The sequence below is a fragment of the Balaenoptera physalus genome, assembly GCF_965194825.1.
Source record: "Balaenoptera physalus genome assembly, chromosome: 12".
Classification (NCBI taxonomy): Eukaryota; Metazoa; Chordata; class Mammalia; order Artiodactyla; family Balaenopteridae; genus Balaenoptera; species Balaenoptera physalus.
In genome coordinates, this window is record NC_138897.1 from 88,371,510 (window position 1) to 88,396,838 (window position 25,329).

The 25,329-nt window shown below is 42.3% G+C and overlaps 2 protein-coding genes across 4 annotated transcripts; both read left to right on the plus strand.

The window, feature by feature from the left end:
- The first annotated feature begins 66 nt into the window (after positions 1–66).
- Positions 67–12,416, plus strand: GPN3 (GPN-loop GTPase 3). Of its 3 annotated transcripts, none has more exons than XM_082416887.1 (8): positions 67–220; positions 2,466–2,574; positions 7,717–7,884; positions 9,585–9,709; positions 10,295–10,410; positions 10,560–10,656; positions 11,205–11,333; positions 11,784–12,416. In XM_082416887.1, exons 1-8 carry the CDS (start codon positions 173–175, stop codon positions 11,844–11,846), a joined length of 855 nt encoding a protein of 284 aa, XP_082273013.1. In that variant the 5' UTR covers positions 67–172; the 3' UTR covers positions 11,847–12,416. The 3 variants fall into 3 exon arrangements, with proteins under 3 accessions (XP_082273013.1, XP_082273015.1, XP_082273014.1); XM_082416888.1 differs by lacking the exon at positions 67–220 and adding an exon at positions 684–744; XM_082416889.1 differs by lacking the exon at positions 7,717–7,884.
- A 2,378-nt stretch (positions 12,417–14,794) lies between these two features.
- ARPC3 (actin related protein 2/3 complex subunit 3) lies at positions 14,795–24,849 on the plus strand. Its single transcript, XM_082416903.1, has 7 exons — positions 14,795–14,932; positions 17,136–17,235; positions 20,542–20,618; positions 22,230–22,298; positions 23,470–23,596; positions 23,954–24,048; positions 24,538–24,849. The coding sequence occupies exons 1-7, from the start codon at positions 14,927–14,929 to the stop codon at positions 24,598–24,600; spliced, it is 537 nt and encodes a 178-aa protein (XP_082273029.1). The 5' UTR covers positions 14,795–14,926; the 3' UTR covers positions 24,601–24,849.
- Positions 24,850–25,329: the final 480 nt, after the last annotated feature.

Genomic DNA, 25,329 nt, shown 5'->3' on the forward strand with positions numbered 1-25,329 from the left:
ACTCCGTAGTCAGAGGCGTGGCAGAACGGAAGACGCAAAAGGAATTTGGACTGCAATTGGTTTGTAGTCGTGTTCCGGGAACTCAGTGGGCGTCGCGCGAAGGCTGAAGGGAGCGTCGTGGTCGCCCTCTGGGTCTCGGCGGCGGGAGGTGTCAGGAACCGGGGGAGCAACCATGCCTCGGTATGCGCAGCTGGTCATGGGCCCCGCAGGCAGCGGGAAGGTGAGGCTTTGGCGGGAGAAGGAGAGAAATGTCGAAGTTTGTGGGAGGCCGGGAGGTTCAGGTCCTGAGGGAGGGGCTGGCGGTTGTGTTTATTGGGGACCTTGAGACCCTGGGCAGCTCGCTTCTGCAGCCTGGGCTTCAGTGTCCCTTTTGTTGTTGTTTTGAAAGGAGATTGATGATAGTTGCTAATATTTATTGCGTACTTAAGCCCCAGATACTGCCCCAGGTATTGCGTACTTAAGCCCCAGATCCTTTCCTGTTAAGGAAAAAGAACTTATTTCCTTAACCCTGTGAGTTGTCCTGTTACTCCTATTTTGCCGGTAAGGAAAATGAGACACAGAAAGGTTAAGTTTTTGCTCAAGGTCACACAGCTAGTAAGTGATGGCTGGAATTTGAATCCAGTTTTGTCTAACTCCAGAATTTGTCCCCTGTCTTTAACCCAGGAGGTTAAGGTGGGGTCTCGTTAATCACTGCTTCTCAGAGATTGAGACGTGAACTTCTGGAATTTGAGGAGACTTTAGGAGGTACATGGGCCTGACATTAATGAACATTGAATCGTGTATTGAGAAAGTTGCTCCCTTTTCAGTCTTTTTTCAGTTTGCATTGAGGTGAAATCATCAGTTTGGTGCTAGCGTATTTTCAACACTTCTTTAATTCTCAAGTCTTTTTGGAGAGCATATCTTAGACTCAGAGGTTTTGACAGGCAATTATATTTAGCTAGAACTGAAAGAATTTTGTTAAAGTTGTATATAATTTTATGGTTACCTTCACGTTATGGCAAGTATAACTGGTTTTCTGGTTAGAGATACAGTTTTTTCTTGTAAACAACTAGTAAGGGAATCCTATTAGGGACACTCAAATATGGTAGAAATTGTGACGATATTGATCAAATAACTGGAGACTGTGGAGGTGTTGTGTGGCTTCAGTTTTTAAATTGACAAACACGTTGCTCTGATGTTTGGCCTATTCTGGGTGCAGGAGATACACATGCGACTATGATATGGCCCTTGCTTACCCGAAGCCAGTAGTCTATTTGGGAATACTTATAGGTGACTAGTTACTTAAAATACAGTGTGATGCATAGAGAGGACCTCCTAGGCAGAGAGAACAGTGTGTGTAAAGTCACTGAGGAGAAAGATAAAAGCATGATAGAGGTTATTTCTATGTTCTAGATTAATTTTCAGACTGATTGTGTTAGATAAGTATCTTTCTATAAACTTTTGATGCCTGCTACCAGAAATACTCACTGGGCATGTTCTTTGTGCCAAGCATTGTTCTGGACCCTGGGGATTGTGTAGTGACTGAGACACACACACAAAAAATCCTGTGTACTTGTGGAGTTTATTCAAACATATGAGTCAATTAGAAATAATTATCAAGCATTTATTATGTACCAGGTACTGTTCTAGTCCCTGGGCGTATACAACTGAATAAGACACATCCTTGCTTTTATTTATTTACTTACTTACTTTATGGCCTTGCTGTGTGATTTGCTGGATCTTAGTTCCCTGACCAGGGATCAAACCTGGGCCCTGGCAGTGAAGGCGCCAAATCCTAACCACTGGACCGCCAGGGAAGTTCCCACATCCCTGCCTTTAAATAGAGGGTGGGAGAGACAGACAAGTAGCCTAGAGATTTTAACGTAGTACATGAGGAATAAAAAATTCTCTAAACCAAAAGTTGTAAACTGATAGTGCACTTCCAGACTATTTACTGGCCTGATATTCTCTCATCCTGGAATGTTACTCCCCTGGCTTGGCAAGCACACTGCTGTCTCTCAGCTCAGATATTCCCTTCTCAGAGACATCGTCCTTGACCACCCCACCTAAAGCTTTGTTTGGACTGTACCAATCCTAGTGGAGACACCTTGTGTCAGGTGCTGCACTGTGTAATCAGAAATCTTCCCTTTAAATTCCACTTGTTGCATGTTAGAGCAGTAAGGAGCCTTGGTGATCATGGAGGCCATTCCAGTTAGAGACAAGAAAACTGCGGGACAGAATGGAAAAGCACCCTCCCCAGAGTTACCCATGAGTCCGAGCCAGGTCTGGATCTGCAGCCCAGTCAGGTGTCCTGACTCCCAGCCCAGTGCCTTTTCCCTCTTTTCAGTCAGCTTCTTGGTCAATGAAGGAATAGTTTTGGCCTTAGTAGACACTGCCCAAGGGGTGTGGAGAGTCCTTCTGGAGTTGTAGAGGGTAAGCACTGCACTGCTTGTTGCTCTAACCCCTCATGCCTTGTGACATTACAGAGCACCTATTGTGCCACCATCGTCCAGCACTGCGAAGCCCTCAATCGGTCTGTCCAAGTTGTGAACCTAGATCCTGCAGCAGAACATTTCAACTACTCTGTGATGGCTGGTAAGTCCTGAGCAGAGCCTTCCCCCACCTTCAGGAAAAATAAGGGAGTAGGGAGGCAGTGAGCACTGGCTGCTCAACACAGAAGCTGAAAATTAATATAGTCTGGTCCCCTGGTTTCGTGGTGAACAACATGAGGCTGAATGTCATTTGGTGACATTCTTAGTCTCTGATGTAAGAATTGAAAGTGAGTAGACTCTTCCCTCACCACCCTTCCCTTTTGTTTCTTTCATGTTTGATCATGTTTGGTAAATCTGTTTTACTGCTGATCATACTATAAGTGAACAACCTAAATGTTTTGTTTTGTCTTTTAAGTCTTTTAATTTATTCATTCAATTGTCTGTTGAACACCTACTTTATGCCAGGCACCAGGGTTATAGCACAGGACAAGACAGATACTATCCCTACCTTTGTGGACCTTTTAGCAAGGGAAATAAGCAGAATGATAAACATGTTACAGATTGTGATAAGGACTGCTTTAGGCTGATGAGAAGGAATAACTGGGGGAGGTTGCTTTAGGGACGATGTCTCTTGAGAAGGAGCTATTTGGGCCTAGACCTGAAGATGGTAATGTGCTCACCAAGTTGGCGAAAGGCTTTCCAAGATGGAAGAACATCAAGGTCAGTATATAAGGGAGAGATGGGAAAGGGCTTGGTGTGTTCCAGAAAAAGCAAAGATGCTGATGAGCTGGGGCATAAGGAGTGAAGGAAGAGATGGGTAGGAGCTAGTAGGACATGAGAAGTATGGGTTTTTTTCCTGTTTTTTACCCTGTTTAGTCTGTTTGGGCCGCTGTAACAAAATACCAGACTGGGTGGCTTATAAACAACAGAAATGGATTTCTCACAGTTCTGGAGGCTGGAAGTCCAAGATTAGGGTGCTGCCAGCATGGTCAGATTCTGGCGAAGGCCCTCTTACCAGTTGTAGACTGCTGACTTCTCACTGTGTCCTCACATGATGGAAGGGGGAGAGGGAGCTTTATGGGACCTTTTTTATAAAAGCACTAATCCCATTCACCTCCCCAAAGCCCCACCTACTAATATCATCATCCTGGGCATTAGGTTTTCAACATATGAGTTTTAGAGGGAAACAAATACTCAATTTATAAGGGACTTCGCTGGCAGTCCAGTGGTTAGGACTCCGCACTTCCATTGCAGGGGGCATGGGTTCGATCCCTGGTCGGGGAACTAAGATCCCACAAGCTGTGTGCGGCACAGCAGGCCCCCCCCCAAAAAAAAAAAATCCTCAATTTATAGCATCTTTCAACAGTGGAATGCCATTAGAGGGTTTCCAGCAGGAGGAGAGGATTGACATCTGATTTACGGTTTTCTTTTTGTTTCGTTTTGTTTTTTTGGTGGAGGGGTTGTTTGTTTTTTTAATATTTATTTATCTATTTGGTTGTGTCAAGTCTTAGTTGCGGCAGGCGGGCTCCTTAGTTATGACAAGAGGGCTCCTTAGTTGCGGCTGTGAGCTCCTTAGTTGTGGCTTGCTGGCTCCTTAGTTGTGGCGTGCGAACTCTCACTTGCAGCATGCATGTGGGATCTAGTTCCCGGGCCAGGGATCAAACCTGGGCCCCCTGCATTGGGAGCGTGAAGTCTTAACCACTGTGCCACCAGAGTAGTCCCTGATTTATGTTTTTAAAAATAACTGGCTCTTTGATGAAAAATGGACTCTAGAGGGTCAAGAGTCGAAGCAGGGACCAGCAGTGAGGCTATTACAGTTGTCTAGGTGGCTTGGACTAGGGTGATCATGGTGGAGATACAAAGGAGCAGACAGATATGGTATATATTTTGCAAGTAAAATTAGCAGCATTTTTTGGGAGATTGAACTAGAAGGGTGTAGGATAGGGAGAGATCAAGGGTCACTCTTAGGTTTGTGACTTGAGCTGTTGAGTGCATTATATTGTTTACTGAGGAGGAAGACAAATCGGTTTAAGTTTGAGGCAGTTCTTTTTGCACTTGCTAAGTTTGAGATGTCTGATAACTGTCTAAGAGGTAATATCAAGAAGGCATTCGGGGACTTCCCTGGTGGTGCAGTGGTTGGGAATCCGCCTGCCAATGCAGGGGACACAGGTTCGAGCCCTGGTCCAGGAAGATCCCACATACCGCGGAACAAATAAGCCCCTGCGCCACAACTACTGAGCCTGCGCTCTAGAGCCCGTGAGCCACAACTACTGAGCCCGCATGCCACAACTACTGAAGCCCACAAGCCTAGAGCCCGTGCTCCGCAACAAAGAGAAGCCTCCGCAATGAGAAGCCCACGCACCGCAATGAAGAGTAGCCCCTGCTCTCCACAACTAGAGAAAGCCTGTGGGCAGCAACGAAGACTCAACGCAGCCAAACATAAATAATTAATTAATTTTTAAAAAAAGGCATTCGGATGTAATATTCTGGGATTCAGGACGAGGTCTGGCCTGGAGGTGTAAATTTGAGGGTCAACAGCGTATAGTTAGAACATAAAGCCACAGAACTGGATGCGATCACATTGGTAGGGAATATGATTAGAGAAAAGGAGCCAAGACCAAGCCTTGAAGGTGTCTCATCTTCAGGGGTCTGGTAGAGGAGGTGGGGTCAGTGAGGTAGGAGAAAAGTCAGGAAAATGTAGCATCAAAGAAGCCAGGAGGGGACTTCCCTGGTGGCGCAGTGGTTAAGAATCCGCCTGCCAGTACAGGGGACACGGGTTCGAACCCTGGTCCAGGAAGATCCCACATGCTGCGGAGCAACTGAGCTCGTGTGCCACAACTACTGAGCCTGCGCTCTAGAGCCCGTGCTCCGCAACCAGAGAAGCCACCGCAATGAGAAGCCTGCGCACCGCAATGAAGAGTAGCCCCCGCTCACCACAACTAGAGAAAGCCCGCACGCAGCAACGAAGACCCAACACAGCCAAAAATAAATAAGTAAATAAATAAATCTATTTTAAAAAAGCCAGGAGAAGAGACTGTTTCACGAAAGAGCTGGTGCCTGGTTATGTCAGATGCAGCTGGGAAGTTGTACGAGAAGAGGACAGAGGAGTGGCTGTGAGATTTGGGAATGTGGAAGTGTTGGCGACTTTGGTGATTTCAGTGGGATGGTAGGGATGGAGGCCAGGTTGGAGTGGTTTGAAGAGTGAACTGAGGTGATGCCGTGTAGATGCTGAGCAGAGATGACTTGCTGAGGAAGTTTTGCTGTGAAAGAAGCAGAGAAGTGGGACTGTAACTGGAGGGGTATGTGAGGGTCAAGGGAGGTTTTAAGGTTGAAGATGGTAACTGGAACAGAATTGTATGCTGAAGAGAATGATCCAATAGAAAGAAAGAAACTGAAGATACCAGAGAGGGCAATGACTGCAAGGTTGACTGCGAGAGTGAGAAAGGGGAGGGGCTCCCAAACAGGTGGAGGGTTTTGCCTTTGCCAAGAGTTGGGGGGTTCTTCCATTGTAGCCGGAAGGAAGCCAAGGTGGAAGGTACCATGTAATATTGGTGGTGGGAATGTGGGAAATTCTCCTTTGTTGACTTCTGGTTTCTGTGAATGTCATGTGTGGTCATCAGCTGAGGGTGGCTAGAAGTGGGTGTGGGTAGGGTGAAGGAGGCAGGTTGAAAAGAGAGGAAGAGGTATGAAACAGTCATCTTCCTTGAGAAAAAGCATTGCATTGCTTTGGGATCATTTGGTTGCTTCCAACAGAGAGCACTCAAGCTAGCTTATGTAAAAGGAGGATTTTTTAGAAGGAATTGGGGGACTTCTCACAAAACCCAAGAGCAAGCAAGGCTTTATGAGAGACTAGAACCCAAAACATAAAAACTAACAGGAATCTAGGCTGGCTTTCTGTCTCTTTTTGTCTGTCTTACAGACCAGCCTTCTCTGCTTCGGGATGCACATGGCAGCCAACAAAAATACCCCCACCCCAAGTTCACATCACTTTCTGGTCCAAGTGCCTTACTGACTAGTGTCCTTGAGTCATCCTTTTAGAAGGCCCTAACTTTGAGCAGATGTTTATCCCTGGGAAACTGCATAGGAAGATATTATCCATATAAATGTGGCTGTGAGTGAACCGAGATTGTAGGTTTGAACACAAGAGTACTGATTTCCAAAAATTTGTAATAGAAGAGAAGCATGAGTATACCAGAATGTTTAAGCTCCTGCTATAGGTGATTTAGCTACATTATCTCATATAGTCCTCATCCTTCTACCCCAGGATATATGACTTGTCCCCACTCTTATACATAAGGAAAGTGAGGCACAGGGAGGTTAAGTAGCTTCCCTAGGGCGATAATATTAAGAAACGGTAATTGGTTTACTTGGTATGGTTTTGTTTTACTTGCTTAAGAAAAGGTGGTGTATATTCACATTGTTCAAATTGCAAAAGGTACAGAAGAGTTAAGTATGCAGGAGACCGTCTTCCTCCCAGCTCCATGTCCTGGCAGGTGGCTACCCTCCCTTGAGGCAGCCAGTGTTGCTAGTTTCTGGGGTATCTTTCCATAGTCTATGCATGTAAAATAAAATATGTATATTTGTGTATATAGTAAATTTTTGTCTTTTTGTCTTTGTTTTTTTTAAACACAAATGATGGCATTCTAACACAGAGTTCTGCATCTTGCATTTTTCAGTTAACAGTATACCTGGAAGATTATATCACCTCAGTTCTTAAAGAGCTTCTCCTTTTTTTTTTTTTTAAAGTTTTCTTTTTTTTAAATTAATTAATTAATTAATTTTTGGCTGTGTTGGGTCTTCGTTTCTGTGTGAGGGCGTTCTCTAGTTGCGGCAGGCGGGGGCCACTCTTCATCGCGGTGCGCGGGCCTCTCACTATCGTGGCCTCTCTTGTTGCGGAGCACAGGCTCCAGACGCGCAGGCTCAGTAGTTGTGGCTCACGGGCCTAGTTGCTCCGTGGCATGTGGGATCTTCCCAGACCAGGGCTCGAACCCGTGTCCCCTGCATTAGCAGGCGGACTCTCAACCACTGCGCCACCAGGGAGGCCCAAAGAGCTTCTCCTTTTTATGGTTGGATAGGATTTCATTGTCTGGCTATACAAAAATGTATTTAATTTGTTACCATGGACGCTGCTACAGTGAATAACCATGTACAGAAGTAATTTCATGCATGTGAGTTTTTATATAATTGTTAATTATCACCAATGAGGATAATGCTCTTGTATTCTGGGCCCTCTCTGTGGTTTCAGACATCCGGGAATTGATTGAAGTGGATGACGTGATGGAGGACAATACTCTGCAGTTCGGTCCCAATGGAGGATTGGTATTTTGCATGGAATACTTTGCCAATAATTTCGATTGGCTAGAGGACTGTCTCGGCCATGTAGAGGATGACTACATCCTTTTTGACTGTCCAGGTAAGTCAGCTATTTGAATGTGTCATTTTGCTTGAAGTCGTCCTCGTTCTGTCCTCAGTGGAGAAAGTGGAGTGAGCATTCGTAGCTCTAAACCCTGCTGCGGTAAGGTACAACTCGCTTACTCGTTGGCTTATATTAATTCATTGAGTTTACTGAGTGCTTATTTTGTACACTGGAAATACCTAGAAAGCAAGGTAGCCATGGTCTCTGCCCTCATGGAGCCCACAGGCAAGTGGGAGTGCTAAGCAGTATAAACAAAAATCACCCAAATGGACTTCCCTGGTGGCGCAGTGCTTAAGAATCCGCCTGCCAATGCAGGGGACACGGGTTCAATCCCTGGTCCAGGAAGATCCCTCCCACATGCTGTGGAGCAACTAAGCCCATGTGCCACAACTACTGAGCCTGCGCTCTAGAACCCGCGAGCCACAACTTCTGAGCCCACGTGCCACAACTACTGAGCCTGCGTGCCTATAGCCCGTGCTCTGCAACAAGAGAAGCCACTGCAATGAGAAGTCCACACACCACAACAAAGAGTAGCCCCCGCTCGCCGCAACTAGAGAAAGCCCACGCACAGCAACGGAAGACCCAATGCAGCCATAAATAAATAAATAAACAAATAAAATAGTCACCCAAATGATTATTTAATATATTTCTGACAGGCACTCCACAGGAGTAGCACAGACCGTCACACAGCAGGGAGGTTGGGGAGGTTGGGGAGGCTTTTCATCAAGTAGCATGTAAGCCAGACCATAGGGTGAGGTGAGGGAGACTGTGCTGCAGGCAGAGGGCACGGCCTGCTGAAGGCCTTGAGGCAGGAAGGAATGAGCTGGGTTTGAGGCACCAAAAAGGCCCTTGTGGCTGGAGCACAGTAAACAAAGGGAAGTGTCCCGAGGTGAGACTGGTAGGGGACAGATGATCACACGACTGCTCAAGCCGAACTGTGAATTTAAGACTTAAGCCTAACCTAGTTTTGATCGTTTGTGGCTCTCACTTTTTAAAAAAAATAAATGTATTTATTTATTTATTTATTTTTGGCTGCGTTGGGTCTTCGTTGCTGTGCGCGGGCTTTCTCTAGTTGCGGCAAGCAGTGGCTACCCTTTGTTGCGGTGCACGGGCTTCTCATTGTGGAGCATGGGCTCTAGGCGCGTGGGCTTCAGTAGTTGTGGCACGTGGGCTCAGTAGTTGTGGCTGGCAGGCTCTAGAGCGCAGGCTCAGTAGTTATGGTGCACAGGCTTAGTTGCTCCGCGGCATGTGGGATCTTCCCGGACCAGGGATTGAACCCGTGTCCCCTGCATTGGCAGGCAGATTCTTAACCACTGTGCCACCAGGGAAGTCCCTACCCTTTGTTTTTAACTGAACATACACACACCCACAGAAAAGTGCAGAGGTCATAAGTGTACAGCTTGATGAAGATTCCCAAACCTAACACACCTTTGTAGCATTCACTTTTGATCAGCCAAAACGGAAGTGTGAAGAACCTCACTTTCTACATAAAAACTGCATAGTTTCCTTGGGATTCTTGTGGTATTGTGGTTGCTTCAAGACCCTGTAAGACCCCTTAAAAATTGAATATATTACCACCAGAGGTTGACTTCCTTTTTTTTTTTTTCCTCGGCTGTCTTATAGGAAATTGTTTTCCTGTAATTTGGTAATTTAACATATATCCTGATTGTAATAGTCTCATAATGTTCTTCATGTAGGTCAGATTGAATTGTACACTCACCTGCCCGTGATGAAACAGCTGGTCCAGCAACTAGAACAGTGGGAGTTTCGAGTCTGTGGAGTTTTTCTTGTTGATTCTCAATTCATGGTGGAGTCGTTCAAGGTTCGAGGACAAATCTGTTGTCGATTTTTCAGTCATGGGTACAAGCAGATGGCAATCTCCTTTAATTGTTGCGTGATTTCTGGATGTTTCACAGACTATACTCCAGAATTATTTAATATCCCTTAATATAAGTTCTTATAATAATGTATTTTTAACTCAAATGATAAATTGTGATACTGTATTTGGGGGAACTACTTACCAAGAAAAATTAGGCAGATGTGTATCTTCATATAAGTTTATTTTTCTGATGATGTTTTGTCTAGTTTATGAACTATCTGAAACAAACATTATTTCCCATTAGTAGCCCCTAAGGAATATTTGATGGAAAAGATTAAAGATATCACCTAAATTGAGATTTGTGATCACCATGGATTAAATCTACATTTCCCTCCTTATCCTCACCCTTGGAAACCAGGGGTCAACAATCTGATTAGTGGACTGTCTTTTCTTTTACTTTACTTTAGCCTTTCTTTTACTTAGGGCAGTTTTGTTCAGAGAGGAGCAGGAGCCTCTCTTTTATGTGGAGACCAGGGAACTTTGTTGGCACCAGTTGATTCATCTTCCCTTTTCTGTTTCCTCCTTCAGTTTATTTCTGGCATCTTGTCAGCCCTGAGCGCTATGATCTCTCTAGAAATTCCTCAAGTTAACGTCATGACGAAAATGGATCTGCTGAGTAAGAAAGCTAAAAAGGAAATTGAGAAGTGAGTTTGCTTCTTCCATATCATCATATGTCAGCTGCAGAGATGAACCTTCTAAGCTTTATTTCGATGTGAGGTTCCGTCAGTCTATAAATCTAGTTTCCTGATTTATTCTTCCTTTTATTCATCAGTCTTCTTTCTCACTTTTAAAGGTTTCTAGATCCAGACATGTATTCTTTATTAGATGACCCTACAAGCGACTTAAGAAGCAAAAAATTCAAAAAATTGACTAATGCTATATGTGGACTGGTAAGCTTTCGAAATTGTTGGATTTTATTTTTAATGACCTGGTCAGGTGTGTATTGGCATCCATTCAGTGGCCACCATTTTGGAAAACACGGTCCAACCCTATTGCCTTGCCAAGGGAGGAGGGTGGGAGTCTGTGGGCTGGCTGGTCAGCAGTTTAATTTAGAAGCAATTATTGGCAGTAGCCAGTAAGTTAACTGACGTGTCTATTATTCCAAGCTGTTTTGGTAGCTCAGACTGTCCTTGCCTTTTGGAATTACCAGTGGTGGTTGAGTTCAGGTAAATGCCTGTGAAACAGTGTCTGGTTCAGTAACAAGTTAGCAAGTATTCTAGTTGGTCAGAGGCCAGAAAAATCAGTATTGATTTGCTGTTGTTCTGTCTCTGTCTGTCCCTCCTCCCCACAACACACACACATACACACACACATACACACACACACAGACACAAATGGTTTTAACCAGAAGTGTAAATGGTTATAAAACTCAAATATAATTTGAAAATTAAGTATTCTGTACTTCAGAATGACCCTTTCTGAAATCCTCAACTTGTAGATTGATGACTACAGCATGGTTCGATTTTTGCCTTACGATCAGTCAGATGAAGAAAGCATGAACATCGTATTACAGCATATTGATTTTGCCATTCAGTATGGAGAAGACTTGGAATTTAAAGAACCGAAGGTAATTTCTGGTTTGGGGTGTTTATTGCCTTTTGGTAAAAACGTTTACCAGCACTCACTGGCCTCCTGCATAATCCCGTGGAGTTAAGCTCTTTGTATTCAGAGCTTGGGCATACATGGAAAGAGGAGGTGAAATGCAACTGGGCTCGGGCTGCCCTCACATATGTCAGTGGGGCCCTGTCACAGCACATTAGCTGAGAATCGGCGTGAGTGTAAACTCGAGGAAGAGTTTACTTCTAAATGAGACATAAGCCCTTTAATTTACCACATGTCTGGAAACATTCTGTCAGTCATTCCTTTTGTTATTATTAACGATTACTGTGAGCAACACCTGGAGCTGATGCTGGGCGTTAGCTCCTTATAGAGCATTACCTGAAAAACATGTAAGCACATACTAGGTCTAACTGAGGGGAAGTGGATGTATTTTTATCTTGTGTTTCCTTTGTGTCAGGAACATGAAGATGAGTCATCTTCCGTGTTTGACGAATATTTTCAAGAACACCAGGATGAATGAAGAGTTTGTTAAAAAGTAACCGAATGTGTGAGGAGCTTGTGGCTGAACTGGCAGAACCTTCTTCTCTTCGAAAGATGGAATACTAGAAGCTACTTATTTTAATGAAAAAAAATAATACTTGACTCTTTATCAGCCATCAAGAACATGCCTGAATCAAGTTCTTAGTTATTCTGGAACTGCTGCTGTTTAAAGTGGCATCTTTTAGTATTATTGAAACAGCATAATTTAGATTTTAAAAGTCAAAATTGAAATGAATGTACATAGATTTGTGTTTATAATATAAATTAGCACCTGTGATACAGTTAAGACCAGTCTACTTTTAGTTTTACTGTTTGATTTTTGTTATTTTTGAAGTTTTTTTGGAGGGACAGGAATTATTGTAACAAAATATACATGTATGTGTCCAAAGAAAAAAAAAATCTGGAGGGATAGAGCTAAGACCATTGCTTACCTGTATCTTCCACTTTTCCTACATTGAAAATGTATTATTTGTGTAATTTAAAAATGAAAAGTAACTGTGTTTTAAGATATATATGTATATAAATAAAAGAAACAGGAAAATAGTACTAACTTTTCATTACACTTTTGTTTTCCAGTCAGAATTTGAAATATTCAGCCAGGGCAATTTGTTTTTTGTTTTTTTTTTCAAAGTTTTGAATGTGTAAATTTCCCCAAGTGTCCAAATGTAGGCAGTGACTTTTTTTTTAAAGTGTGATTTGTAGTCTCTGAGCACTTAAAAATGTTTACTTTACTTGAATAACAAATGCACACAAAAATGCAAAAGATAATTTTTTCTTTTTAACTTCTTGACACATTGAATTGTTTATTTTCAGTACTTCTAAGTTCATTTGTGATAGGCCCTGGGGAATGGCTAGTCAGTCAACAGATATTTCTCTAGCACCCACTAAAGGAAAGCAGAATCTCTTTTATTGAGTTTTGCCAGGCATTGTGCTAAAAAGAAGCATTTTGCATAATCTCTTTCATTTAATCCTCACAGCAGGTCCGGTCTCCATTGGTGCTGGATCTTCCTGCTGTTGCAGATTAAGTCCTTGTAGAAAACCTGTAACTTGGGTTAAATTTTTAATCATACTTGGGCCTAGATAGCAGAAGTACCCCTGCAGTGTCAAATTTGATCCATTTTCATTAAAGATGCAAAGTGTGAGGGGCCATAGCTATCAGTGGTAACTTGTGCCTGGCGGCCCAGGCTGGGGGCAGGAGTTGGGTATTTGCACCATGGTCCGCTGGTGTGAGCTATTCTCACAGGGCACTCAGGAGAACATGATGAGTGGACAACATGAGGACATGCTGGGCTGCTCGGGGACTTTTTCTGTGGCCCTCGAGTATGCAAAGGGCAAAAACACCCTGATCTCCCAGTGTTGCTAAATTTTAGAAATGTTATTGTCATGTGACAGGGGAAGAAAGAAAGCTTTTCATTCGCCCTCTTCATTACTCCTTGAGCTATACCTCCCTACTTTAGCTTCTGGAGAGTCTGGTGTGTGCCCGTGGGGAAGAGGTGAAGGGTCAGATTCCATTTCCTTCCCCTTTCGACACTGGAGTTTAAAAGATGAATATGACAGTTCCAGTCCTGAAGGATTTCACTGTCTTGTAGGAGAGCCTGACGTGATTCTTCAGACAAATTTACTAGTGGGTGCCAGGCACTGGGGCTAAGATGGGACCGCCTAGGGCAAACACGACCTTACTCTCATCGACCTTACTCTCATCGCACTGATATGCTGGGCCCTTAACCATAAACAAGGAAACCTCTGATAAGGAATGTGAAGAAAAGAAAACAGTAATGAAATGGAGAGTGACTGTGGGGCTACTTTGCATGCCCGTCAAATAAGTCTCCCCCTAAAAGGTGCAATTTGGCCAGAGATGTAAATAAGAAATCAGTTGTGGGAACATGCGACAAAGTAATCTAGTTTGAGGCACTGGCAGAAGAAATGGCCAGAAGCAGCAATGACCTTGGCTTTTAACTGGAGGCGTAATGGGTTAAGAATTCCTGAGCTTTTAGTATGTTCCGGCCGTGTAATTTCCAAGCTATTTACATGCAAGTTGTTTCATCCTCAGAAAACTGAGGTAAGTACTGTTATCTCCATTTTCAGACAAAGAACTGAGGCACAGAGAGGTTAACTTACCCGGAGTTACACAGCCAATAAATCTTGGAGCTGGATTCAAACCCAGAGTCCATTTTCTCAACCATTACACAAAGAATTGGCAGCACATAATCACACAAGAGTAATACACAAATCCCTTCTCACTGTGATCCTTTCTCCGTTTTTAAAATCAGTGGACTGAGTTCATTCTTTCACTCAACAAGTATTATTATTATTATTATTTTTTAAATATTTATTTATTTATTTATTTATTTATTTATTTTGGCTGCACCAGGTCTTAGTTGTGGCACGTGGGATCTTTTTTTTTTTTTTTTTTTTTTTTTTTAAGTTTCAGCATGTGGGATCTAGTTCCCCAACCAGGGATCGAACCCGGGTCCCCTGCATTGGGAGCGTGGAGTCTTACCCACTGGACCACCAGGAAAATCCCTCAACAAGTATTATTGATGCTTACCATGTACCATCACTGTTATCGGCATAGGGATATAGCAGTGAACAAAACACAATCTTTGTCGACGTTCACACGGAGAGAGGGAGACAAAACACAGAAGTAAACTAAAAAGAATCAGAACTAAGGAAAAAAAGAAAGGGGAGTGAAGTGGGACTGAATTTAAAATAGTGTGCCCCAAGGAATGCTTCACTGAAAAGGTGATCTTTAAGGAAAAACAAAGGAGGTGATTTATCCCTGGGATTCAGTAACCCCGAGATCCATCTCCATTTTTGCCCACACCTCACGCATGCGCGACACTCAGAGCCCATTCCTAAGGCTCGGGCGCCCCCTGGTGCCCCTTCGAATCCGCGCAGCCGCAACAGCTAGCCGCGGACAGCAAGGCCGGAAGCGCGGCGTCCTGCCCTCGCCCTCCCCTTCCGGCTCACTTCCGCTTACCCCGCCCGGGCTGCCAGACAAGAAGCGCCGCGCTCTAACCCGATCCTCCTCATCGGGGTTGAAACCCGGGCGCCTCCAAGATGCCGGTAAAGGGGCCGAGCTGGGCGTGTTGGGAGAAGGCGGGGATTTGGGATAGTGGCGAGAAGTCGTGGGTGCGCTGAGAAAAGCGGGCCGATGGGGGCAGAGAGAAAGCAGGGGCCTGAGAAGGGGAGAGGCGAGAGGAGCGGGCCGGCCCCTGTAGGATTCGGGCGGCCCGGGGCTGTAGACCGGGCTTGGAGGACCGGGGCGCGGCAGAGTGGGCCAGAGATCCCGGGCGTGCTGAGGAGACTGCCTCAGTTCTTCTGCCCTCTCCTCTTCAATCCCGACCCCTTTTCTCGCCCTTTCTGCCTCCCCCCGACTCCAGCAGGGTTCCCAAAGCCTCACTAGAGCCGCGAAGGCCAGGGCTGCCCTTTTAATTTTTCATATCTCAAGTCTAGAGTCCGGCTTCTCCTTTTTTTCCTGCAGGCCCACTTCCTCCTCCGCCTCTGGGGGCGGGTCTCTTCCGCTGCTTGTCATCTGTGAGACCCCACTTCCCGGACTCCTCCCCTGTCACCCGGGTAGTGGCGGCCACCCCTGCGCCGCTGGGTTTAGGGCTCTCAGAGCAGACGCAAGGTCCGCGCCCGGTTTCCAGATGTTTCTGTTTTCGCGTGCATCAGAGTGGGAGTAAAAATTGATGGTGGTTTGGTTGCTCTTAAGTTCTGACAGCCAGTCTCTGGGGTAGATTTATCACCATCATGGTCTCCATCTTGCAGATGAGGAAAAAAGAGGTTCAATAACATGTGATTATTCATAGGACAAACATTACTGAGCACCTGCTGCATGCCAAGCACTGTGACAGCAGTGAATAAGGCCAACAAATCCCTATTCTTAAGGAGTTTACATTCTAATGGGGAGACCGACAATAAACATGTAAATACAAATAAAATAAAGGAGATTGTTTCAGATAATGACAAATGCCATGAAGGAAATAGATGGGTAACAAGACAGTATAGCTGGTGAAGGGGAGGGTAGAGCCTTGTTAAGATGAAGCATATCTGTAATAAAAAGGAGCAAACCATAGTTATCGATACGTATCTTTATGGATCTCATAGCCACCATTTGACTCCTGATGTATGCCAGGCAGGCCCTGAGCTACACACTTTATATAAATTATCCCATTTAATCCTCACAGTGACTCTATCAAGTAGATATGTTATTGTTTTCTCATTTTGCTGAGGAGGAAACTGAGGCTCAGAGAAGTTAAGTAACTTGCCCAAGGCTGCACACTAGTAAATCTTGATAAAGCCAGATTTTACCAGAACACTAAAGCCTTGTGCTCATCATTCCAGTTGCGCATAGAGCTCCTGGACTTCCCCTGTCCGGGTGCTCTTAAGAAGACAGACTTAATGTCTGTCTGCTCCATTCACCTGTACATTCTTCAAGGACAGAGCCCATACTGGCCTTGCATGCCATTGTATCTGCATGCCTTGCACACAGAAGGTGCTTAGTAATCTTTTGATGAATGAATGAATGAATAAATGAATGGGACCCATGTTGTCTTACAAAAAGCCAGACATCTTGTAAAAAGCAGAACTAGAAATCAGCCTATAAATTGCTCTCATAAATGTGTTTTTTTCCCCTCTCCTCCTTTAACTCCCATCCACCCACTGAAAGCAAGTATGTATCTCTTCATTTTACAAATTTGGAAATAGGCGAAGAGAAGAAAAGTGATGTCTTGGTCAAAAGGCATAAAGGCAGGAAGTGGCAGAGCTGAAGAGCCAGTGCTTGGGTTGTGGTTTAACAACAGCTGGGGGCTGGGTACCCCTGATTTATATAGTGTTTGCCTATTTCTATAGTGTAAATACTCCACCAGTTACCAATGTGATGTCACTGAATGTGGAACTGGAAGAGATGCACATTAGCACCTCATTATATAGTATTTCCACCATAAAGATACAAAAGACATAAATAAGCTTAAGATCATATTAAAAATAAATTTTTAAATAGGAAGTAATAAATTTCAAGTATTTATTATGTTTGTTTTTATTATAATTTATGTAATTGTAAATTTATATAATTTCATTTTTAATAATGGCTGTGTTCAACAACCAGCTTGCCTCAAATTTTCTCAAAATTTAATAGTCAGTTTTCATGAGCCAGTTAATCTTGGATGAGTTAGTCTTTTTTTTCCTTTAGGGAAATGTACTTGTTTGCCCTACTGACATTTGCTCTCTTTCTGCTTTTGTGTTCTTACCTGGCTTGCCGCTACAGGCTTACCACTCTTCCCTCATGGACCCTGACACGAAACTCATTGGAAACATGGCACTGTTGCCTATCAGAAGTCAGTTCAAAGGACCTGCCCCTAGAGAGAGTAAGTCGAAACTCCATTATTTTCAGATTTTGGTATGAAACCCTCTGACATTATCAAATCAAGGAAATTCTGTCTCAGGTTGCTCTTGTATTTTCTATTTGCTTGGGGGATATTGTGCTCTAGACCTTTTCAGATCATGGGTCTATATTGCATTTAACAAGAAACTGTATTATTGCTGCCAATTTCTCCAGGATATTTTGTTGAGAGGGAAGAGGAAATGTGCTTAATTCTCGACACTCTTCCTATCATCACTATCATTTCTTAAGAACTCATCTAATGCTGCTACTTCTGTAGAACACCATGTCTCCCTCCTTTCTCTGTTATCAAGCTGGAAAAAACAAAATGTATTTTAACCTCTTCCTTATTTAAATCTACTTTCTTTGTCCATTCTTCAGGATCTCAGTTTTCAGCAATACCTCAATCTTAAGTGTCCTGTATAACATTACTAATTTCTTCTCTTGCTTATTGAACGTTATATCTTTACTTTCTTTCTTGGTACTCATTTTTTTTTTTTTTTTTTTGTGGGGGTGAGCCATTTTCTTTACTGTTCAGAAAGCTTCATTCATTTCAGATGCTATCTGAGACTCTTCTGACACATTCTGAGATTGTTCTGCCAACAGTGTAATTTGTTATTATATTAGACACGGTTTCCCTGCACCCAGGAAGGGCCTGCACTGAGTTCCATTCATGGTTTCCAAGACCATAGTTTGGATTACCAATTTTGTACTGACCCTGTCTCCATTCTTCTGCCAGATTATTTGACTTGACTTCCTCTTAATTTTGTTTTCAACACCGTTTGAGAGCTCAGTAAACTTAATAAATTTGGTGAGTCACCACACTGTTTACTTGTTCTGAGATGAAAAAAAAGGAACAGTGGGAAAAAGCAGACCAAAAAGAGAAAAAATAGTGTAAAAGAATTACAGTGCAAGGGAAGAATACGAATCAGTGCTGGCCCAGAGCTCTTCTCAGATCGTTACAAAATACCATATTATATATCAGAAGATGCAGTTGACCAAGGATGGAGTAAATCTAATTACCACCTTTGCAATTCTTGGGCCCTTGAGGGAGAATGGGACCCCAAGAAACCAGAACTCCATGATTTCTGTAGATAAGGAGTGACCTCTTAACGCTTCCCGGGGGGCTGGATTAGGACTGAATTGGAATTATGGAGAAGTATAAGCCTGTGCTGTAGACTAAGTAACTGTTAACATTAATCTAATTACTTACATCCAACAAATATCTTTTGGACACCTTTTATATGCCAAACACTCTTCTAGGTTCTGAATCCTATAGTCTAGCCTCCTCCCCCTCCCTGCAATGTGACATTTAGAACTAGCTGGCTCTTGTAAGCGCTGTTTGGATCATCTGAGGAAGTTTCCTTTTTGCAGAAAGAAAATAGATTGCAGGGAACACAAGTCCAGAGTTAGAATTCTGTTGCGGACTTCCCTGGTGTTGCAGTGGTTAAGATTCCACGCTTCCACTGCAGGAGGAATGGGTTTGATCCCTGGTTGGGGAACTAAGATCCAACAGGCTGTGCAGTGAAGCCAAAAAATTTTTTTAAAAAAGGAAAGAAAAAAAAAGAATTCTGTTGAAATTCTTCAGAGTACCAAAACTTCAGAATTGCTTTGCATTTCTGCTGTGTGAGAGGGATAGAAGTCAGGGACGAGAAATATAAATAACCATTTCTGCATTGCTGAAACCAGCTGTCGGACATCAAGACCCTGGGATTTTGACCTTTTTAAAATTAAAAAAAAAAAGGAAAACCCAGAAAAAAAGCCAAAGAAATTTTGTAATGAGATCTGTCTTTGTTACAACAGTACTTCTGGCTTTTCTCAGTCTCTAGCCATCTGAACAGCTTGTACAAATATATTTGAAGTCAGTTTTCGTAAAAAGAAAGATGTATGTGTGAATCCCAGTGTGTTCCTAAATGGCAGTTAAGAGTTTTTTACCTAAAGCTATAGTATGTAAGGTCAAATAAAATTATATTGAGTACTTTGTATTTTTTAAAAAGCATTTTATTAAAGTTAGTCTATGTTTCAGTCTTTTTTTTTTTTTTTTTTGATATTTTTATTTATTTATTTATTTGGCTGCTCCAGGCCTTAGTTGCGGCACACAGGATCTTTAGTTGCGGCATGCGTGTGGGATCTAGTTCCCTAACCAGGGATCAAATCCAGGCCCCCTACATTGGGAGCATGGAGTCTTAGCCACTGGACCACCAGGGAAGTCCCTGTCTCAATCTTTTTTTTTTTAAATTAATTAATTAATTAATTTATACAGCAGATTCTTATTACTTATCTATTTTATACATATTAGTGTATATATGTCAATCCCAATGGCCTGTCTCAGTCTATTTTTATAAATGTTTTGAGAAATGTCTGGAGTGATGTTCACCAAATGTTGATAGTAGTTATTTCTGGGTAGTGAGATTAGGGTGACAGTTAAGTTTTTTTTCTGTATTGATTAATTAGTTTCTCTAATGGGCATGTATAATTTTTGTAAAACAATAAAGCTATAAGAATAAATCATGGGGCTTCGCTATAAGAATAAATCATGGGGCTTCGCTATAAGAATAAATCATGGGGCTTCGCTATAAGAATAAATCATGGGGCTTCCCCGGTGGCGCAGTGGTTGAGAATCCGCCTACCAATGCAGGGGACACGGGTTCGAGCCCTGGTCTGGGAAGGTCCCACATGCCACGGAGCAACTAAGCTCGTGTGCCACAACCAACACAGCCAAAAAAATAAATTAAAAAAAAAAAAAAAAAAGAATAAATCATGTGCTTATTTTTCTAGAAATTGTTTCTAAAGACTTTATATTTCAGTAGTCTCATCTTATTTTATTCAACTCCAAAACCCCGGACCGTTGAGCTTGGATATTTTTTTTCTTGATAGCTTTTTAATTTTTATTTATTTATTTATACATTTATTTTATTTATTTATTTATTGGCTGTGTTGGGTCTTTGTTGCTGTGCGCAGGCTTTCTCTAGTTGCGGCAAGCAGGAGCTCCTCTTCGTTGCGGTGCAAGGGCTTCGCATTGTGATGGCTTCTCGTTGCAGAGCACAGGCTCTAGGTGCACAGGCTTCAGTAGTTGTGACACGTGGGCTTCAGTAGTTGTGGCACACGGACTTAGTAGCTCCGCAGGATGTGGGATCTTCCTGGACCAGGGCTCGAACCCATGTCCCCTGTGTTGGCAGGTGGATTCTTAACCACTGTGCCACCAGGGAAGCCCCTCTTTATAGCTTTTTTAGATGTTATGTTTTACATTTGGCTAATGTTTTCTGCCTTCCTCCCCTTGTGTCCTGCTTAGCAAAAGATACAGATATTGTGGATGAAGCTATCTATTACTTCAAGGCCAATGTCTTCTTCAAAAACTATGAAATTAAGGTAAAGTACAGAGCTTTTACTCTTTTTTTTTTTTTTTTAAATTTTTCTTGGAGTATAGGTGATTTACAGTGTTGTATAGAGCTTTTACTCTTTAATTTAGTTTTCTGATGGGAGTAGTATCTACCTGGCAGTCAGGGTTGATGTAAGGAATAAATTAAATGAAATGAGATTGTGTGATTTTAAAAATCCAGAACAGTGCCTAATTCTGTATCAATGTTAGTTCCTCATTTTTCCTCCAAGGTCTACACCATGGGTTGGCAAACTACAGCCTGAGGGCCAAATCTGGCCCACCACTTCTTTTTGTAAATAAACTTTTATTGGAACATAGCCACGTGCATTTGTTTATATATCATCTGTGGCTGCTTACATGCCACAATAGCTGAGTTGAGTGGTTGTGACAGAGACTATGGCCCACAAAGCTTACAATACTTGGTATCTGGTCCTGTACAGAGGAAATTTACCAGCCCATGGTCTAGACACTTATTTATATTTATTCAACAATATTAAGCGCCTACTGTATGACAGTCCAAAACCAAAAAATTCTGCATGCTATGTTACTTTTTTAAGATACTTCTATGTCCTGGACCTAAGATGGAGAAATAAAGAAAATTCAATGACCTGGACCCTTCCCTCAACCTTGATTTCTTCCCTTCTGCTCTTAGTTCTTGTGAGCTCAGGAGGAAGGCAGAAGTGGGGTGGGGGCAGAAAAGGAGGGGGGGGAATGGAAAAGGAAGTTCTCTGAGATGCTGCTATGAGCAAGTTACAAGGAATGTCAATAAATCTTCTTGATAATGTTCTAGAATATGGAACTTCAACTCCTTGCCAAACTTTAATCTCTTGGAAACAAGCAGGGTGTGAAATCTTTATTTGTAGACTCTTGGTCTATAAACTGTGGTTTAAACATTCTATGATGTTATAGATGTTTCTATATCTAATGCATGGTCTTAAGTGTGGTGTTTGTAATTAAAATTCTGCCACATTTCATTCTCTCTCGAATATCATATAATCTTAAAAATAGGGAAAACTTAGTTTGTTCCTTTAAAATTATAAATCTGTATAAAATTTGACATGAAGTATATGCCACGTTTGATTAGCATCAATTTGTCTTCTTCACATTTTCCTTTGGGTTAGGTCAAGAGTTGGGCTAATGGAGCTCTTCAAGAACAAGTCACTTGTGAAATAATTGCTTCCTCCTTTAGAGTCATAAATGTTTCTGTTCTTGGCAGAGATCCTGAAGTGAAAGAGTTTTTAAAGATTAGCCAGCCATATGGTTCATCTCAGGTTTTCCAGGAGACTTTGTTAACTCTCCTTCCTACACAGAATGAGGGGCTATTGGCACAACTCTTCAGGAACCCAAGGGCGAGTGGAGCTGAGGAAAACAGGGGCAGCCACACAAGCTCAGGGTGGAAGCTGGTGGCTCCCTCCCCAGGGGCAGACAGAAAGGGGGCTTGAGAAGATTGCATGTGGAGAATGGGAATTTTTGATGCTGTAGTAACTATGCTTTTACAATTTTCAGTTGATAAATCAAAAGACAAAGATTGAATTCATTTATTGCACATAATTATTAGGTTTTGATCAGAACTGTTTTTAAGTTTTGTTTTCTTCCCATAGAATGAAGCTGATAGGACCTTGATATATATAACTCTCTACATTTCTGAGTGTCTAAAGAAACTCCAAAAGGTAATTAAACTTGGATGATCATTTGTCAGGAACACAAATTAATAGGTATTTAGACTTGTTGAGACTTCAAGGACAAGTAGAAAATAGAAAATATTTCCTCTGACTTAGAGCATGGACTTGAGAGGAAAATCTGGAAAATCTGAATGTAGATCTCTAAACTTATAGTGTAGTTGACTAATGAGAAGATAAGGGCAGTGGTGTTTTAAGGCTTTGCATATATTTTCCCAAGACAGAAATCTTGACCAGAAAATTCCCTTTTAAGCCCTTGGCTGAAGGGTTCTTAACCTGGGGTCCAAGGATAAAATTCAAGGTTCCATGAACTTGAGTGGAGAAAAGATTACATCTTTCTTTTCACTAATCTCTAACTGAAATTTAGCATTTACTTTAATGATTAATGTAGGCAGCATCCACAGTAGTATTAGCAATACCTGTGACTTTCTGTAGCATTTTCTTTTTAAATAAATAAATTTATTTATTTATTTATTTTTGACTGCGTTGGGTCTTCCTTGCTGCGTGCGGGCTTTCTCTAGTTGCAGCGAGCGAGGGCTACTCTTCGTTGTGGTGCATGGGCTTCTCACTGCAGTGGCTTCTCTTGTTGCAAAGCACGGGCTCTAGGCGTGTGAGCTCAGTAGTTGTGGCTCGCAGACTGGAGCGCAGGCTCAGTAGTTGTGGCACACGGGCTTAGTTGCTCCACGGCATGTGGGATCTTCCCAGATCAGGGATTGAACCCATGTCCCCTGCATTGGCAGGCAGATTCTTAACCACTGTGCCATCAGGGAAGTCCCCAGCGTTTTCATATTACATTTAGAGTTGAAGATATTTTGAAATTTTGTTTACATTCATTACTACTTAAAAATTTAGTTGTTAGGCCCACTGCTGGGTCTTGTTATTTAGCGCATTAATAAAGAAGCACATGTATGACTGTGTCATAAATTTGATGTTTTAATATTGTAATTATTGTATTTCACTATAATTGGTTTCTTTTGTAGTTCTGTTTTATCTTATTCATTTAAAACATTAGTCTGAGAAGGGGCCTACAGGCTTCACCAGATTGCAAAAGGGTACCAAAAACATAACCCCAGACATGGCTACTTAGATAAAAAACTGAAAATTGGATATTACTATCCTTTTTCCCTATGTTTGTGTATATAATTTTTTTTTTTTTTTTAAGTGCAATTCTAAAAGCCAAGGCGAGAAAGAAATGTATACACTGGGAATTACTAATTTTCCCATTCCCGGAGAGCCTGGTTTTCCACTTAATGCAATTTACGCCAAACCTGCAAACAAACAGGAAGATGGTAAGAACAACATCTCTACCTTCCTATATGGCACAAGATTTTCTCCACTGGACTTTTTAACCCCCCTCCTTTTCTTGCCTTGACTGGTGTACAGATTGAGAGTGGAATCTTTAGCCCGTACGTTATCTTACTACTCACTGTCACAAAGGATCCTTGGCAACAAGCATGACATGTAGAGAATCTTTTGGACCAAAATGAGTATAGTTATAAAATCATTTGAACTGTTGTTTCTATTTCTTATCTTGTTCGAAGGTATTGAAATGTATTGCCAAGGTCAATGTCCAGATCAGTAGCCAGCCCATTTGGGATGCTTTCTCAAATACAGTTTTTTATTGTTCTACCTGCTCTTGATTTTAGAATTGATGAGGGCCTACTTACAACAGCTGAGGCAAGAGACTGGACTGAGACTTTGTGAGAAAGTTTTTGACCCTCAGAATGATAAACCCAGCAAGGTAAAACTCTTTTCTTTGCTTATTTAGTTGATAAATCACCTTTTACCCTGTAGCCACTGTTAAACACACTGAGGTCTTTAGTTTTTGCATTGCAGTGTTGCTTAACTTTGGTGCCTTATACATAGTAGGAGTTCACTGAATCACACTGAATAATGAATTGCATGTAATAAAAAATTTTGGTTGTATATTCTTATGTTGGGGCATTGTAAACCCATAGAACAGCTTTTTTGTGTGAGATAGCTTTAATGTATTACATTTATTTTGTTGTTGTAGTTTTGAGTAACCTGTGAGTCACTCCAAAAGAAAGGGAGGGAGGGAGGGAGGGAGGGAGGAAAGTTTTTTATGTGCCTTCAAAGAGTTTATATAACATAAGGGCTGCCAGACCAATATTAAGTTTTGTTATTTAGTAAATTCATATTCTGACCTTACCTTGAACTTGCATTGTGATTTGACCACCACTGTTCATTCTGTTTTGTCCCCTCTTGTTAGTGGTGGACTTGCTTTGTGAAGAGACAATTCATGAACAAGAGTCTTTCAGGACCTGGACAGTAAAGGGAGCCTTGGGCAGACACTGTCTCCACAGCTGTGGGCAGCATTTACAGCAAGATGTACACAGTTCTTTGCCTTTATTTCGTAAAGTTTTATACAGAGGAGAGAAGAGAGCGTGTCTTTACTTGAAGAGCTCTTTATCAAGAATTTGGGGCTGTGGGGTGGGGAAGAATGAGTTGTTGACGGGTGATTTGAAATTTCTGCAGTATTAAGCTGGTGCTTAATGAGTAATAATAAAGAAATTTTCTAACATTTCATGTCAGGAAAACTTCATTGCTTATCTTTGACATTCACTTAAAAATTTTTTGAGATAATATTCACCCTTTTAAAGTGTATAATTCAGGGGACTTCCCTGGTGGCGCAGTGGTTAAGAATCCACCTGCCAATGCAGGGGACACGGGTTTGAGCCCTGGTCCAGGAAGATGCCACATGCCGCGGAGCAACTAAGCCCATGTGCCACAACTACTGAGCCTGCGCTCGAGCTCGTGAGCCACAACCACTGACCCCGCGTGCCTAGAACCCACATTCCGCGACAAGAGAAGCCACCGCAATGAGAAGCCTGCGCACTGCAATGCAGAGTAGCCCCCACTTACCGCAACTAGAGAAAGCCCGCGCGCAGCAAGGAAGACCCAATGCAGCCAAAAATAAATAAATAAATAATAAATAAATAAATGTTTTTTAAAAAAAAATAAAGTGTACAATTCAGTGGTGGTTAATATGGACACAAAGTTT